The sequence below is a fragment of the Rhinatrema bivittatum genome, chromosome 9, assembly GCF_901001135.1.
Source record: "Rhinatrema bivittatum chromosome 9, aRhiBiv1.1, whole genome shotgun sequence".
NCBI classification, from domain to species: Eukaryota; Metazoa; Chordata; class Amphibia; order Gymnophiona; family Rhinatrematidae; genus Rhinatrema; species Rhinatrema bivittatum.
In genome coordinates, this window is record NC_042623.1 from 120,149,269 (window position 1) to 120,167,523 (window position 18,255).

General features: G+C 42.8%; 1 protein-coding gene across 3 annotated transcripts in view; it reads left to right on the forward strand.

Moving 5' to 3' along the window:
* SLCO1A2 (solute carrier organic anion transporter family member 1A2) overlaps positions 1 to 18,255 on the forward strand; it is a 147,125-nt gene that overhangs the window by 111,080 nt on the left and 17,790 nt on the right. For all 3 annotated transcript variants that reach the window (XM_029616551.1, XM_029616550.1, XM_029616549.1), the window contains exon 11: positions 9,284 to 9,446. In XM_029616551.1, the coding sequence (XP_029472411.1) occupies positions 9,284 to 9,446 (163 nt within the window). The remainder of the gene's footprint in view (positions 1 to 9,283; positions 9,447 to 18,255) is intronic.

Here is an 18,255-nt window from a genome sequence, read left to right on the forward strand (position 1 = left end):
AAATATTACAGTTACTAAATAGCTATTGGCGGGGCCCAGGGTGGAAGTGGTACTCATCCTGAAGAGCTTACCTTTTTGGTGTCAAGAGGTGAAAAGATTATGTTCATTTTTTGTGACTTTTTGTATAGAGATAATGAAGGAACAAAATTCAGAAATGTTGTTAGCATAAACAGATATGATGGCAGAAAAGGACCAAATGGTCCCTCCAGTCTGCCCAGCAAGCTTATGGTAGTATCTGCCGCACCATACAATTCATCCCCATACTTAGCTTCCCAGACCATCAAGCCAGGGGCCTTGTTGGTTGCTGTTTGAGTCCAGTTCCCCGTAACCTCTTGCCATTGAAGCAGAGAGCAATGATGGAGTTGCATCAACAGTATGAAGGCTTATTGGTTAAGGGAAGTAACTGCCTGCCACACCAGCAAGTTACCCCCATGCACTCTTTTCTTCACTTCCATCTTCTATCTAATTCCCCTTTTCATCTTTTCTCCCTGCCGTTGAAGTAGAGAACAATGTTGGAGTTGCATCAGAAGTATCAGGCTTATTGGTTAAGGGTAGTAACCGCCACACCAGCAAGTTAAGTTACCACAATGCACTCATTTCTTCATTTCCATCCTCTAACCTTTAGGGATCCACAGTGTTTACCCCATGCCCCTTTGAAATCTTTCACTGATTTAGTCTTCATCACCTCCTCTTTAAGGGGCAGTCCAGGCATCTACCACCCTCTCCATGAATAAATATTTCCTGACTTTGGTTCTGAGTCATCCTCCCTGGAGTTTCATTACATGCCCCCTAGTTCTACTGATTTATTTCCAGCGGAAAAGGTTTGTCGATTGTGCATCATTAAAACCTTTCAGGTATCTGAAGATCTGTATCATATTCCCCCCTGAACCTCCTCTCTTCCAGGGTGTACATATTTAAGATCTTCAGTCTCTCCTCATAAGTCAATTGATGGAGACCCCCCCCCCCCCCCCCCCCACCATTTTTGTTGCCCTTCTCTGGCCGCCTCCATCCTGTGTCTGTCCCTTTTGAAATACGGTCTACAGAACTGAACACAGTACTCCAGGTGAGGCCTTGTTTTGACTTTTGTTTCCCTGCCATCAGTCTATACTGTAAATAATTTTAGTTTCAGCAATAGTACTGGTGTAGAGAGTGTCTCTTTGGAGAGCTTGACTAGTGAGTTGGAAGATCCCCTGTGAGTACTGAACTCTGAAAGCCTTGAAAAGACTCGGCTTCTCCCCACAGGGCTGGAAACCTGGGAGGTCATGGGGGCCTTGAGTAGTCTGTGGCTCTCCCCCTGTGCACCTGTGTGCTGGAACTGAATGGGACAGGGGCTACAAATATATATGTATGGTATTAAACATTGTTATTGTCATTACATATAAACACTTTATATGCCTTTCCTTTACAAACTGCTCACCTTGATGGCCTTCGGAACGTGAGGTGTTCAGTTCTCTCACACCTCATATAGCCGTCGCCAATATGGTGCTGAGGTCTATCCGTTCTGCTGCAAAGAAGGTGATCTAGTTTGCAAGCCTTTCTGCCATTTTTGTGACCTCCTTCAGCTTCAATTAGCATTCAGGGTCTTGCCACTTCTGGCTCATGTCTTGCACACTGAAGTTGTGGAAGACCACATTGAGTCAGTGACAGATCTTCTCTGAGCTACATTCTTTCCTGTTTGAGTCCACTCTCCTGGACCTTTTCCTACATAGGACATTCTGGACCTTCATAACCTCCTTCACTAGAAGGTCCACCTCCATGTGCTGGAAGTTAGGATTCCTAAGCAGGGCTCCCCTCCTTCCAGACATAGTGCAATTAAGAAGACTGGCACTGGGAGCAAGCATGTAAAAGACTAGTATTTGCACATATAAAGGGGCATGTTTTATGCACATATAATTTAAACTTTACATTTTTTAAAATAGCAAAAGTTCATGTATAAGTTATATTCACACATATTGCTGAAGATACATGCATTCTATTATAGAACAGTTGTGGTATACATGTATATTTTTCACAAAAGTGTGTGTACAATAGGTCCATAAAAAGGTTAGCTGCAGGCTCCAAGATCTCAGGGACAGTAAGAGCCAGTCCACTGTTTATCCCTATAATTTTCACGGGGGGGGGGGCTAACACCTGGACTTACTCTGCCTGTCCCTGATAATATAACGCATGCCCATATGCTGTATCTTGACTGTAAGGAAAGCAAGGCATATGTGGATGAGCAACTCATCATCTGAAGCCTAGATTTCTTATATTTTGGCCTTTGCTTTTATTCCTTATATCTGATATTTTATCCATAGAGAACTAACATTCTTTTTGGAAAGTGTGTGTGTGTCCTGTATATTAGAAAACATCAGACAAAGAGTTTCTACTGGGTTTCAGTAGCTACATCTATCCTGCAAAGTCTGTGTAGTATAACTGAAGTCTGGATGGGAAGCAGCTGAGGGAAATTACAGATCTGATCCTGCTTCAGGTGATAGCCAAGCTTTGAAGGCTTTTGTTGACAGGGTCTTTCTCAATTATAGATGGTATTATAACTTGCAGCGGACAGCTTCAGGTTAATGAAGCTCCTACCTGAACATCTATATGACACTTCTCTCTGAAGTTCTGCAGTAGTTGCAAGGGTCACTTAATGTGTGCTCTTTAGTAATGGGGAATCATTACTATTTATCTCTAAAGACTATACCTGTGCTTGTGGCTTGACTGCATTCACATCTTAAGCCCTTTGAGGAAGTAAGACGTAATGTAGACTGAAATCTCTGAAGTCTTTTTTGGGATTCCGCCACTACGCAACCTCCTGTCCACAGAGGACCCAACTGAGCCCGGCTCTGAACTGTTTTCCAGCACTCTCTTGTTCTTGTCCTCAGCCTGTGCTTCTGCTTCCTTGCCAGCAGGGGACCTCCATGAGTTCATTCCCCTGGCTGACCAACCCCTTCTCGACTACCTGTACCACACCCAGACTACAGCCCAACTTAACTGTCTCTCCTATGCCTCAACGCTTTGGCATTGAGTCTTTCTTGGCTCCCTGCTCTAGCCCTCTCTGCCTTGTGGCTTTCTCAAGCTATTCCTAGTTTTGTCTCGTGGCCTACGGGCCTTCTGATTCCAGCTTGATTTTCCCTATCTCTTGGCCTCTGGGCCTTTTGTTCCCAGCTTGCCTTGTGGCCATCCGGCCTGTTCCAAGCCTTGCTCTGTGGCCTGTGGGCCTTCTGACCCTTCCTTGCCTGGTAGCCTGCCCTAAGCCTCTCTGTTTCCTGACCCCTGGCCTAGTCCTGACACTCCCAGGTCTCTCCCTGCTTCTAGGCCTCTCTCTGCCTTGCCCCTCAGGCCCTTTCTTGCCCTCACTGTCTTTGGGCATTCTTTGTTCCATAATAAGGACATAAGAAATTGCCATGCTGGGTCAGACCAAGGGTCCATCAAGCCCAGCATCCTGTTTCCAACAGTGGCCAAACCAGGCCACAAGAACCTGGCAAATACCCAAATGCCAAGAAGATCCCATGCTACTGATGCAATTAATAGCAGTGGCTATTCCCTAAGTAAAATTGATTAATAGCCGTTAATGGACTTCTCCTCCAAGAACTTATCCAAACCTTTTTTGAACACAGCCACACTTACTGCACTAACCACATCCTCTGACAACAAATTCCAGAGCTTTAGTGTGCGTTGAGTGAAAAAGAATTTTCTCCAATTAATCTTAAATGTGTTACTTGCTAACTTCATGGAATGCTCCCTAGTCCTTCTATTATTCGAAAGTGTAAATAACCTATTCACATCTACTCGTTCAAGACCTCACATGATCTTAAACACCTCTATCAAATCTCCCCTCAGCCGTCTCTTCTCCAAGCTGAACAGCCCTAACCTCTTCAGCCTTTCCTCATAGGGGAGCTGTTCCATCCCCTTTATTATTTTGCTTGCCCTTCTGTACCTTCTCCATCGCAACTATATCTTTTTTTAGATGTGGCGACCAGAATTGTACATAGTGCCCTGATATCAAGGTGAGGCCAGCTGAACCCCCCTGGGAGAGGCAATATGAATACAAGTCAGCCAGGCACAACTTTTTCAGGTTTGAATCAAGCCAGGTATGTTCCTGCTTCTATTTCTTTTAAAAAGACCTGCTTTCTTATCAATGGAAAACCCAGAGTCTGGATTTATTTATTTATTTATTTAAAGGTATTTATATTGGGGCAGGTTACAATACTACATTCATAATTAAATGTAAACTTAAAATCCTAAGACAAAAATAAACCTTATAAAAACTGACAAAATATAGAAAACACCTTTAAAAGAAATTAAATTGGCTAGAAAAGTGGGACTGGTTATTACAAATCAGAAAAAGCTTGCTTAAATAAAAAGTGCTTTAAGATTTTCTTGAATTCTTTGGAATTGCCTATGGATCTAAGGGTTTGAAGTATGGAGTTCCATAGGATAAGTCCTGGGATGGGAAATGCAAATTCATGTGTTGCTACAAGCCTTGTAGTTTTAGGAGAGGGGACTTGTAACAGCAATTGATTTTTTTGATCTTAAATTTCAGGAGGGGATATATAAATATAAGTTAGCAGACAATCAACTGTTATTGTTATTATAAATGAGATTGTGTAAGATTGATAGAATTTTATATTGTGCACGCCATTTGATAGGTAACCAATGTAGACTAAAAAGAATTGGAGAGATGTGTTCATGTAGTTTTGTATTAAATAATAATCGTGCTGCTGCATTCTGGACTAATTGAAGTGGCCTAATTGTGGATTGAGGGAGTCCTTCGTAAAGGGAATTGCAGTAGTCAATGCTTGTCAATACCAATGACTGAAGAACTGTTCAGAATGCAGATGTGTCTAATAAAGGTTTGATGTATTTTAGTAAATGAAGTCTATAGAAGGAAGATTTTACGATGGTTTTTATGTGACCTTGCATGTCTAATTTGGTATCTAGTATAACACCAAGATTGCGGATATTATTCAAGATTTTAATTATTGTATTATCTACCACTGCCTCTGAGATATGTATGGCTTGACGGCCTCCTGCTTTAGAAAACTCCAGTCCAGTCAGATTTTCCTAGCCCTGCCTTAGAGACTCCAGTTCAGTCAGCTGTTTTCAGCCCTGCTTAATGTCTTCAGTCCTAGCACCAATCCGCTGATATAGGGGATGGAACAATTCCCCTATGAAGAAAGGCTAAAGAGGTTAGGATTCTTCAGCTTGGAGACGAGATGACTGAGGGGGAGATATGATAGAGTTCTACAAATAATAATCAGTGGAATGGTATATTATACGATATGAGGGGTTCGGGAACCTGTCTCCTAGTATGCACTTCGAGTTTCCCTCCCTCTCATCTATTAGGCCAGCAGTGCTACAAACAGTTCTCCCTATTACCTCCTATGCACATACACACAATCTGAATAGTTCAGGAAAGACCACGTGTTTTATCCACAGAATTAGAACTGTATTTGTCAGACTTTGAAGGAATAACATTAAGAAGAAAATAAACAGTATATATCTCTAACATCCTTGCTTTGGCACCAGTTTATACTAAAGAAAGATCTGCATCATTAGTGGCTTTAAACATGCCATAAACCTTAGCCTGCATATTTATTAATACAGAAACTGACTAGTCCTACCTGACTTTAGGAGATTCCCCTCTGTTTACTTCTAGAGCAGACCCTGGCTGGAGATCTCAGGAACCATGTCAAGAGAAAGGCTTGCTTCTTTGGTTCAGTACTGGCAGGGCTAGGAGAGGTGTCTCTATGATCTGGGTCATCCCTGACTTTATGGCAGGCTTCCAGGTACTGGCAGAGCTTTCCTCTCTCTCCAAACTCCCAGACACTCCTGGTCCTCTCCTTTCTAGACACAGGAAGGGGCATCCTGATCTCTTTCTTCCCCTCTTTCTTGTTTGTCCTTTCTTATTCTAGTCAGCTGATGAATATGCATAAAGTTCATGCATAGTCATTCAACAGGCAGATGGTGTCGTATCTGCATTTCAGGTCACTGCCCTCCCCCTTCTCTATTGGGAGGAGGATCCTGCCACATCTTGAACAGCACTCTCTTGCCATGTCATCATTTTCTTCCTTTCAGATGCTCCCCCTTCATCCATGGTGTTCACGTCCCTCCCTGATGATCTATCCTTGGACAGATACTCTTAGGTATTAAGTTGGGTTTTTTTCTGCCCTGGTTGCCAAGGACTCCTTACTTTTATTTAGACAGTAGTTTATAGTTAACAAGCTGATCTTGATAAGCTGGTTAGCATTGTTTAGGCTGATCAAAGTTCTCATCTTTCTGCTGAGACAGTCTTGGCTGGCACATTCATGTCATCATCCATCATTTATAGTCTGCGTCCCTCTGAGATCCATATTCATAATTTTGTTGCTTCCAGTGATAAAACATCGGGTATCTCCCTACAGAATGAGTAAACAATCAGTTGTTTACTCTTTCGAAAAGTTCAAAGACCAGGGGACACACAATGAAGTACTAGGTAATACATTTAAAACTAATAAGAGAAAATATTTTTTTACTCAACACATAATTAATCTCTGGAATTCATTGCCAGAGGATGTGATGAAAGCTGTTAGTGCAGCTGCATTTAAAAAAGGAATGGATAAGTTCCTGGAGGAAAAGTCCATTAACCATTATTAAGGTAGAGTTGCAGAAATCCACTGCTTTTTCTTGGGATAAGCAGCTTGGAATCTATTTACCCCTTGGGATCCTGCCACGTACTTGTGACCAGGATTGACCACTGTTGGAAACAGGATACTGGGCTTGATGGACCTTTGATCTGACTCAGTATGGCAAGTCTTATGTTCTTATATTAGAGCCTCTGTGCCTTTCTCTTCTCTGATTGTCTGCCCCAGCTCTCAAGAAGCCAGTACCTGCCAACCGAATCTGATTTCAGATTCCAGGCCGGACTCTGCCCTAGTCTCTGTAATAGAGGAATCTGCTTCTGCGGGGGCCCTTGAGTCAGTGTTCCAGAAACTACACTTGTCCTCATTGAAAGAGGCTGAGTATACACTTGGCTGCTTTTCCACTCTGCAGCCTTCATCTCAGCTAGCTCCAGAAAAACTGGTCCAACCAGTCTCTGCTTCAAGACTTGCTTCAATGCATCTGTTCCAACAAGCTTCAGATAATCTTTGCCAACCACCAGCAGCTGCCTCTCAGCCAGCCTCAGAGAATCTGGTCCAACCTGCATCAGCAGCAGCTATCTCTCAGCCAGCCCCAGAGATCTTGTCCAGCCAGCAGCAGCTGCTTGTAGCTAGATTCAGAGAATGCAAGTCCAGATTTCAGGCTGAGATCTACTATAGTTTCTTTAATAGAAGAATCTGCTTCTGTTGGGGCCTTTGAGTCAATATTCCAGAAACTACACTTGTCCTCATTAAGGGAGACTGAATATATCTCTGGCTGCATTTCCACTCTGCAGCCTTCAAGCCCACCAGCTGATTCTAGCCTTGCTGTACACGCAGCTGATTCCAGCTGTGCTGTACAGACTTCAAGCCAGCCAGCTGACTCCAACTCTCCTATATAGACTCCAGGCTAGCCAGCAGCTATCTCCAGTCTTGCTCCAGAGGATCCGCTCCAGCCAGAAGCCATCTCCAATCTTGCCCCAGTCCTTGCTACCCTGCAGGCTCCGCTTCTGGATTCTACGCCAGTCTTTGTGCCCTGCAGGCTCTGCTTCTGGACTGTGCTCCAGGTCTTGTCCTCCTACCAGTAGGAGCCCTTAGTGGGCCATGGTCCCAGCTCCTCAGTCCTCCAAGCCCTAAGGCTTGAAAGAGCTTTTGATGGCCATGATACCAGCACTAACTCAGCATTAAAGCTTGCCCCACCCTGATTCCTTACCTCAGCTTGGAGTCAACTCTGATCCCAGTCGTGGTCTTTGCTCTGCTAGTTCTTGTTATTGCCTGTTTTTTTGCCTATGTAGTAGACCCGATTATTGTGGCTTCTTATCTGTCCTGTGTCTTTGTGCACTGTGTATCCTGCTTGTTTGGCTTTAGTTTTTGGTCTTCTGGTGTTCTGTCTGTTTTTGTTCTTGTTTTTGTATTTTGCTCAGTTATGCCCTCTTTTTGGCTATGTCTGTCTTCTGAGTTTTGCTCTGTTTTGTCTGTTTGCCTGTCTGCCTGTGGTGCACGCCCTGTTCCTTGTCTTCTGAGGACACCTTTAAGAATGCTGCAGTCCAGCTCTGCCCCAGTGGGTGTCCTTTCATACCTGTTCCCATGTTTACTTCCTACTAAGTCCTGCCGGCCACCAGAACCTGAGAGCTCAACTCAAGGGGGAGGTGGCTGGTCAGGCAGAAGATCTTGCACAGCCAGCTGTTCCTGGGTCCAGACTGCTCCTGCTCTGGGGGAAACCCTTACCAGCATGCAATGCCTGACAACTTTATAATCTATGCAGATGAATATGCACAGATTATAAATTACTATAGTAGATTTGTGTGGACCCATATACGGACGTATATGGGGCTGTAAGCAGCTCTTTGAAAGTTATCCATATAGTGATGCAGAAATATTAAAAATGTATAATAAAATCACTCTATAGTCCTGTTCTCATTAAATATAAATTTTTGGTGGATCTACATTACGTTTTTGCTTGATATCAACTTGTCATGCCAAGAGTTACAGTGTAATTATTGGTTCATTTATTAAATAACTGAAATATCTTAGAATAAAGTTTATGATTTTAAAATAATTTGTGCAAAAATGTCCAGCAAACTAAAGTGCACATAAATACTTCCCTTGAAAATTAAATTCAGAACTATTGTCTGTGCAATCCTGTCCCAAGTCACATAGCAACCACGGCGTTCATGGTAGAAACCTCTAAACTTCATCCAGGATCCACAAAAACTCCAACATGATCTGCATTTTGAAAATCTGCATTTAGAAACACTCTTCTTTGTTAATTCATCTCAAGTGTCATAACAGCTTCAGGGAGAAGATTGATCCCAAACATAAGTAATTGCTCCATGACAAAACATCCTACAAATCTTCTATGACCAAGAATATAGTAGGAGTGTTAATTTACAAGATCTTCAAAAACTTTCATTTAATGAGAACAGGCTTATAGATTCATTTTATTATACACATTTTAATATTTATTTTGCTTTCTGCTATTTATTTTTCCAATGCCAGTGAAATGACCTTTTAGGCAATTAGTAACACACATACATGGAATTCATTACCAGACTAGATTGCTGCAAGATTAAATCTATAGAATTTCATGTCTCAGTGGATTAAAATGTTATTAGACAATTTCACATATGCAATCTTAAGAGTATTCAGTGTATGTTTCTACCATCATTTTAAATGTTTTTCAGACATGAACAAGTTTTCTATTTGGATGCCTTGAAATCTGACTGCAACCTTGATTGTACTTGCTTAACCAGTACCTGGGACCCTGTTTGTGGAGATAATGGAATCTCTTACGTCTCAGCTTGTCTTGCTGGCTGTGACTCATCAACCATGACTGGACAAAATACAGTAAGACATTATTTTATACTGCATTATTTCATGCTACATTTTATACATTTCTTCTCTGAAACCTATATTATGGGATATAATTTTCCACTCCTCATTTTGCCTCATATCAATTCTAAAGGAAGGAAATAAAACAGCCTATTACGAAGCTTCCATTTTCTAAGAAGTAACTTCTGATGGACAGAGCATTCATTGGTACAAAATATACAAGGGATCGTACTAATATAATAAGATACAATGCATGGGTCAGCAACAGCTAGGTAGTGTGCGACATGGTGGCATGCTGGCATGCCAGGCCCTCTGCAATGTCAGCACTGAGCTCATTTTCAAAATTTGTGGGCAAGCTGTGCTAATCTTGCAATGTATTAGATTAGCAGAACAAGCATACAAGTTTGAAAATGTGGTACATTGGTGAGACCTCACCTAGAAAACAATGATCAGTTCTGGAGGCCATATGTCAAAAACAGTAGAGAAAAGCTAGCGGCACTTCACAGAAACGCCACACCATTTTGGTTGCCTATTAAAAGCTATATGGTATGAAACTTAAGAACCTAAATATGTGTAATCTCTGGGCGGATGTCCTTCCATAGGACTCCAAGAGCCATCCTCTATTCCAGAGCTTTCCAAACTTTTCATGTTGGTGACACACTTTTTAGACAAACATAATTTCATGACACAGTAATTCAGTCTACTAGCAAACCAGAGGTTAAAGGTTAAACGAACAAACTGTATTTTGACAATTTATGTATGTTTCCTTAAATATATACATAAATGTTTGTGGATGACATAATGTTTACACCCACATTGACCCCCAGGCAGCTCCCATTCATTCTCACACACACATACACCACACACAGGCAAGCACCAATTCATTCTCACACACACATGCACCACACACAGACAGGCACCTATTCTCACACATATAAACCCCAGGAAGACACCCATACATTCTCATACACAGACACACCCTCAGGCAGGCACCCAGGTAGACTCCTATTCATACACTTGCACACACTAATGGCAGACCCCCCTTTCTTTCTTTTGCCAGCAACCTCAGAGCCTCTCACATTCCTCTGCTACTGCTGTCACTGCTGCCATGTGGATATTTGGGGAGGTGCTGTTTGCTGCTACAGGCACTGAAGCCCGTTCTGCTGCCTCCACTGTGCAGGCCCCGCAGTATTAAATATTTGCAGGCTTCCACTTCTTCCATATCGATCTCGTACATTGTGAGATCGGCATAGAGAAAGTGCTACCCTTGCCCATTCCCAAAGATAACATATGCCAATCACTAAAAAGTAATTTTTTTTACCTTTGCTGTCTGAGTTTAGTTTTCTAATCGGTTGGTCACAGGCTTCTTTTTCCACCTTCCCTTTCTTGTTTTTTTGCCAATTCCTTTTACAGGGTCTTTTTTTTTTTCTATTTCTTTTCTCTCCATCTGTCTTCTTCCCTCAAACACACAATTAGGTTCTCATTCTCACAGCGGCCCTACTACAGGGTTTACTCCTCTTCTCGGGCCACTGCGACGTGGGATATGCAGCGGCCCATTAACGCTGCTCTTCTTCTGTACACAGCAGATGCTCCTCCTCCTTCCTCCATGCGACTCCACCAACTTTTTCTTCCGGGGCTGTGCAGGCAGGAAGGAGGAGGAGTGAATGTGACCCTTTTCTTCGGGCCGTGGTGAGGTAAGCTCCACCACGGCCCCACCGATCTTCCTGCTGTAGTTCCCTGCTTCCTCCGGCCCTGCTGCTATGTGGACTGGGCGACACACCTTTAAACTGCAGGCGACACACTAACGTGTCGTGACACACAGTATGGAAAGCTCTGCTCTATTCTAAGGGCTTATATTGTTAAAACTCCCATCCTTGCCTTAAGCCCCTCTGCTTCCAGGATTCCCTATTGGAGGAAGGCCCTGAGCATTGTCTCAATAGCCTTTAAGGCTTACTGTAATAATCAGACTGGATTTTGGATATGGTTCCAGCATAACTTTACAGAATTTTAAGATGAAATAAATAATTTACAAGTCCTTGTTCAATACAGTCCATTACAGTAATCCCCTTCCAAAAAATCCGTGACTCTGTACTGATGGTTTAATCTGATCTGTTCTTCATCCCATCCCAATTGCAAGGGTAGTTTTGGAGCTCCCTTCCAGAATTGGTGAAATAGAATAATTTTAGATGGTATAAGGTAAAATCTCAATTGTCAATCCTTGATCCAGATGACTACTTATTATCTACCCTCCTCTATAATATCCTGATATTTCAGTGGTTTACATCAGATGGGTGCCACAGTTCTCCTTTCCTAATTTTTCTCTCCTCTTCTCAGGAATGCAGGTAAATCTATTCCTTAGGTTGACCTTTGAAGGATCATTGGATCTCTCTGATTGAGAGACTCCTAAAAACTTCTCTCCACATGAGTACCTACATTCTCTGGGCCCTGGGGAATTTAGTTGGAGGACAAAAATAAAAGTCCAGAAAGCAACAAAAGATGAAGAAAGGGTGGATAAACCATTCAAATTAAAGTCCAAAAGAAGTAAAATAAATGTTTCCAAAAAGAGAATCCCTAAGGTCCAAGGGTATTCCCCTCCAAATAAAAGGTCAACTCAAAAATCCACACAGCAAAATAGTTTCACAGGTTTTTGATAAAGCCATAGCATTACCATTACAGCAACCCACATGAGAGCGTTAAACCGAACTAAGGATACTTCTATTTTACCTATACAATTAATACAAACCTACTAGTAGAGACTCAGTAGGGCAGGGATGGCCAACTCTGGTCCTCAAGAACCATAATTAGGCCTGGTTTTTAGGATACCACATTGAATATGCATGAAATAGATTTGCATGCACTGTCTCATTGTATATAAATCTATTTCATGCATATTAATTGTGGATATACTGAAAATCTGGCCTGTCTGTGGCTCTCAAGGACTAGAGTTGGCGACCCATGCAGTAGGGTGTATATATATATATATATATATATATATATATATATATGTGTGTGTGTGTGTGTGTGTGTATATATATATACATATAGAAATAATAAAAAAAAGGCAATGTATATATGTTTAACTTGTGCTTATTGTATTACACAAAAAATGCCCCCAAAACAAATTATTGGAGAAACAGAAAAAAGCACTTTAGCTTTCAAACAAACCACCATATATCAAATTTTTCAATTATATAAAATCAATTTATTTATTCACTGGTGATTGGTCCTTTTGAGTCAATTCCCCTGAAGAAGCCAGGAAGGCGAAACAAGGGCCTTGTTGGGAAAGACAAAATATAATCGGGAACACTACAGATGAGGGATTATTAAACGCATTCTGGATACCTACATGTTATAGTGCAGACTGTAAACAGTGGTTTAAACATCAAGCAATAGCATTGTTGAAGGGTTACAATAGCACTACCATGTGGATATATGTATAAACACTCTAACTCAGTGTGGTGTTTTCTGTTATTGATGACCAACAGTGATTAACATCAGATGATTAAATTGAAAATGTATTGTATTTCAGGGAGAGACTGAGTTTAGTAGTAGAATAGTGTTGAGGGCTATAAATAGTTGGGCTGAGGTTTACATGTTTTTTGATAGGTGTTGAGGCATTCTTATGAAGTGATAATTATTATATTATCAAAAGGGAATATGTAATATGAAAGTTTTTTAAAAAAACTGAAAAAATTATTGTTTTAACATATTTGCAATAAATAAATTGATTTTATATAATTGAAAAATGTGATATATGGTGGTTTGTTTGAAAGCTAAAGTGCTTTTTTCTGTTTCTCCAATAATTTGTTTTGGGGGTATTTTTTGTATATATATATATATATATATATATATATATATATATATATATATATATATTTCTCTTCAGAATTTTCTTCTTGGAGAATATGGAAACCGCTACATTCAGTGCATTGGCTGCTGTTCCTCTTCCAGCCCATGATGAGGACTTTTTTTTGTTAGGAAGAAGTGTACCATATAACCCAGAGTAGATGGAACTTTGGGGATTCTGCAGCAATAGCCGTACTGCCCATATTCTGTAGAGGCCAAAATAATATTCTCTGTGCTACCAATGCAACATTTTCCCCATTGGCCAAAGACTTCTGTAGGATCAATTGCTTCATCAGCAGCTGGTACCACCTCACACATTAAGGTAGATTTTAAAAGCCTTGAGAGAGAGAACACTTCTTTATAGGGCTCAGTCTAATGCTCTATATTTGGACCATTAAAGGGGGCACTTTCATTCGGGGTGAGTTTTTGGGAGGTGGGTTGGGATTAGGGGGGTTTTGTTACAGACACATTTAGAGGTATCCATTGTAAAATTCACATCATTACAAATTTTTTGAACTTATAAGTGATGAAAAGGAATTGATTTGTACAATATAGGTAGAATAAACTGCAGTGTACAAATCAACTCCTCTTTATAGAATTTTCATCAATTATAAGGTCATAAAATCTTTAATGATATGAATTTTACAATGGATACCTCTGAATGTGTCTGTAACAAAACCCCCCTGAATCCAACCCACTTCCTGAAAACCCACCCCGAATAAAAGTGCCCCCTTACAATGGTCCATATATAGAGCATCAGACTGAGCCCTGTGAAGAGGCATCCTGTCTCTCTCTTTCTCTCTCCCAATGTTCACCAGACTTCTGTGCCTGACAGGGAAAGTGCCACACATAAGATATGTGCATACAGATGTGGACATGCATGAAGAGCATTTTATAACCTATGCGCATAGGGGCAGATTTTAAAAGGTACGCGTGCGGCATACGTTTGTGCTCGCTACCTGGCGCGCACAAATGTACGCCGGAGTTTATAACATGCGTGCGCAGCCGTGCGCAAGTTATAAAATCAGGGGTCGGCGCACGCAAGGGGGTACACAGTAGTGCACCTTGCGTGCACCGAGCCCTCGGGGAGACCAGCTGGCTTTCCCCTTTCCCTCTGAGGCCGCTCTGAAATCAGAGCGGCCTCAGAGAGAACTTTCCTTTCCCCCACCTTACCCTATCTGTCCCGCCCCCCAGCCCAAAAAAACCCAACCCTGTACCTTTGTCTCACAAGCTACGACTGCCAGAGGCAGGCGTAATTTGCGCGCACAGGCCAACTGCCGGTGCGCGATCCCCTGGCCCAGTGGCCTTGCAGAGGCCTCTGGCTACGCCCCCGCCCTGCCCATTTTTTCAAACCCTGGGACTTACACGCATCCCGAGGCTTTATGCGCGCCACCGGGCCTTTTGAAAATAGACCCAGCGCGCGTAAAACCCCTATGTGCGTAAATCCTTTGAAAATCTGCCCCATAGGCTATAAAATAGCGCATATTTTTGTGCATGGCGAGATATGCGTGTTTATGGGCACATACATGGTGGCCCTTTTAAAATCTACCTTATTATGCGCGCCACTATAATAGAACTGGGTTGAATTATTTGAGAAGGATGAGTTTGAATTAAATGTGTCACAGCCATAAAAAGGCCCAGCTTTTCTAGCTAAAACAACACCATAATGTAAAGGTTATATGTAACCCCAACTAGAGGCATATAAAATAAAATAGGTGTAATGTTGAATTTTGTGGTCCTGGCACCAGCTCTAATGTTAAAAGAAAAACAAAAAAACAATGGTTAGCTAAATAATAGAAGGACTAGGAGGCACTCCATGAAGTTAGCAAGTAACACATTTAAGGCTAATTGGAGAAAATTCTTTTTCACTCAGAGCATAATTAAGCTCTGGAATTTGTTGCCAGAGGATGTGGTTAGTACAGTTAGTGTAGGTGGGTTCAAAAAAGGTTTGGATAAGTTCTTGGAGGAGAATTCCATTAACTGCTATTAATCAAGCTGACTTAGGGAATGGCTTCTATTATTACTGGCATCAGTAGCATGAAATGATCTTGGTGTTTGGGTAATTGCCAGGTTCTTGTGGCCTGGTTTGGCCTCTGTGGGAAACAGGATGCTGGGCTTGATGGACCTTTGGTCTGACCCAGCAAGACAATTTCTTATGTTCTTATGTAGATGGTGAATTAGTCCTACTACAGAGGCTTAAGGGTATATTGCCTAGAGATGTGAATCGTGTGATCGATCGTCTTTCGATTTCGGCTGGGAGGGGGAGGGAATCGGATCGTCGCCGTTTGGGTTTTTTAAATATCGTGAAAATCGTGTAAATCGAAAACCGGCACACTAAAACATCCCTAAAACCCACCCTGACCCTTTAAAATAAATCCCCCACCCTCCCGAACCCCCCCCCCAAATGCCTTAAATTACCTGGGGTCCAGTGGGGGGGGGAGGGCGGGAAAACCGGCACACTAAAACAACCCTAAAACCCACCCCGACCCTTTAAAATAAATCCCCCACCCTCCCAAACCCCCCCAAAATGCCTTAAATTACCTGGGGACCAGAGGAAGGGTCCCGGTGTGATCTTTTACTCTCGGACCTCCGGTGCTTGTAGAAATGGCGCCGACGCTACCTTTGCCTTGTCATATGACAGGTCAAAGGTAGCGCCGGCGCCATTTTGTTTTTTGTCCCCAGAGGTCAGGAGCGTAGGAGATCGCTCCCGGACCCCCGCTGGACCCCCAGGGACTTTTGGCCAGCTTGGGGGGGCCTCCTGACCCCCACAAGACTTGCCAAAAGTCCAGCGGGGGTCCGGAACAACCTCCTGCAGTCGAATCGTGTTGTCTACGGCCAAAAGTCCAGCGGGGGTCCGGAACAACCTCCTGCAGTCGAATCGTGTTGTCTACAGCCGGCGCCATTTTGCGCCGCCATTTTCCGTACGGAAAAACGATTCGCATGCAGGAAGTTGTTCCCGGACCCCCGCTGGACCCCCAGGGACTTTTGGCCAGCTTGGGGGGGGCCTCCTGACCCCCACAAGACTTGCCAAAAGTCCAGCGGGGGTCTGGAACGACCTCCTGCAGTCGAATCGTGTTGTCTACGGCCGGCGCCATTTTGCGCCGCCATTTTCCGTATGGAAAAACGATTTGCATGCAGGAAGTCGTTCCCGGACCCTCGCTGGACCCCCAGGGACTTTTGGCCAGCTTGGGGGGGGCCTCCTGACCCCCACAAGACTTGCCAAAAGTCCAGTGGGGGTCCGGAACGACCTCCTGCAGTCGAATCGTGTTGTCTACGGCCGGCGCCATTTTGCGCCGCCATTTTGCGCAAAATGGCGCCGGCCGTAGACAACACGATTCGACTGCAGGAGGTCGTTCCGGACCCCCGCTGGACTTTTGGCAAGTCTTGTGGGGATCAGGAGGCCCCCCCAAGCTGGCCAAAAGTCCCTGGGGGTCCAGCGGGGGTCCGGGAGCGATCTCCTGCCGCGAATCGTTTTTCCATACGGAAAATGGCGCCGGCCATAAGGAGTATGGCCGGCGCCATTTTCCGTACGGAAAAACCAAAGGTAGCGCCGGCGCCATTTCTACAAGCACCCGAGGTCCGAGAGTAAAAGATCACACCGGGACCCTTCCTCTGGACCCCAGGTAATTTAAGGCATTTTGGGGGGTTTGGGAGGGTGGGGGATTTATTTTAAAGGGTCGGGGTGGGTTTTAGGGTTGTTTTAGTGTGCCGGTTTTCCCGTCCTCCCCCTTCCCCCGATTTACGATTTTTTGATGATAAATCAGGGGAATTGTTATTGTATCGCGGCTCTAACGATGTTTGACGATCTAAAATATATCGGACGATATTTTAAATCGTCAAAAAACGATTCACATCCCTAATATTGCCTACTACAGGACAGGGAAATTACCAAAATCAACCTTTTTCCTCTGTGACCATCTTACAGGTCCATGCACAGAATCTTCTGTCTTCTCTTTTCCCTTCATTGATGGACTCAAGACCTCAAACCTACAGCCCAAGATTTTCTTAGTCTCAAAAAATGGAACTGTATTTAAACGTATTACAACCTTTATTTTTCTGGAGTACCAGCAGTCAATCAACAATAAAACTTCACAAAAGGATGTTACAGGATTCCACAACATGCAGGCCCATACAGTAAAGCACGCTCATTTAAATATAATCTAATCAGTACTTGTACAGAATCACTGAATTCTTCACAGAAGGAATCTTCCAGAGAAGGGCAAGTGATCTCCCATTCTGTTGTTAATGTCCATGCCTCCTCCCAGGTCTTGGCAAATGTCTAGGAGCATTCCTTTGACACAACAGCATCCAGGGCTAGGAACAAAGTCCATTTTTATTAAAACAAATGTAAACTGCTGCGATCATATTTTTTTCAGCTCTAGTTACAGGTTTAGGTTTATAGTTTATCTTTAGCTATTCTTACTTTTGTTTTCCTTGTTATTTGTTGGTAGTTGTTTTTTCCCCTCCCCTATTCTTAACTATTTATAAATTATTTTATGGGACTTTTTGTATATTTATTGTATTACTAGTTACCTATGTATTGTGGTTTTTATGTTTTCCCTTTAGTTGTATCTCACTTACAGGGTCATTCATCAAAGTTCATTATGGCATTAACGCCCACGATAACGCCATAATGCATGCGATAGTTATCACAGCGCATGGCACGAATGCAAATTTGTCAGATTTATTCAAAGGGGCAGGATTGGGGAGGGGTTTGGGCAGGATTCATGAAAATGAATGCTGCCCAACGCATTATTACACCATGCAATTATTACACCATTATTACACCATTACAATAGTGTAATGTGTTACACAATAGTTACACAATAATTATTGCACCATGCGTTACACTATTGCACGCTTTACGCCAGAAATCATTGCAATAAATATTGCAAATTCCGTTTCAAGCATTTTTGGGCATGGGACGCGAGGAGGGAGAGAGAGAACCTCTGGGGTGGCACTCATAGTAGTCACCTAT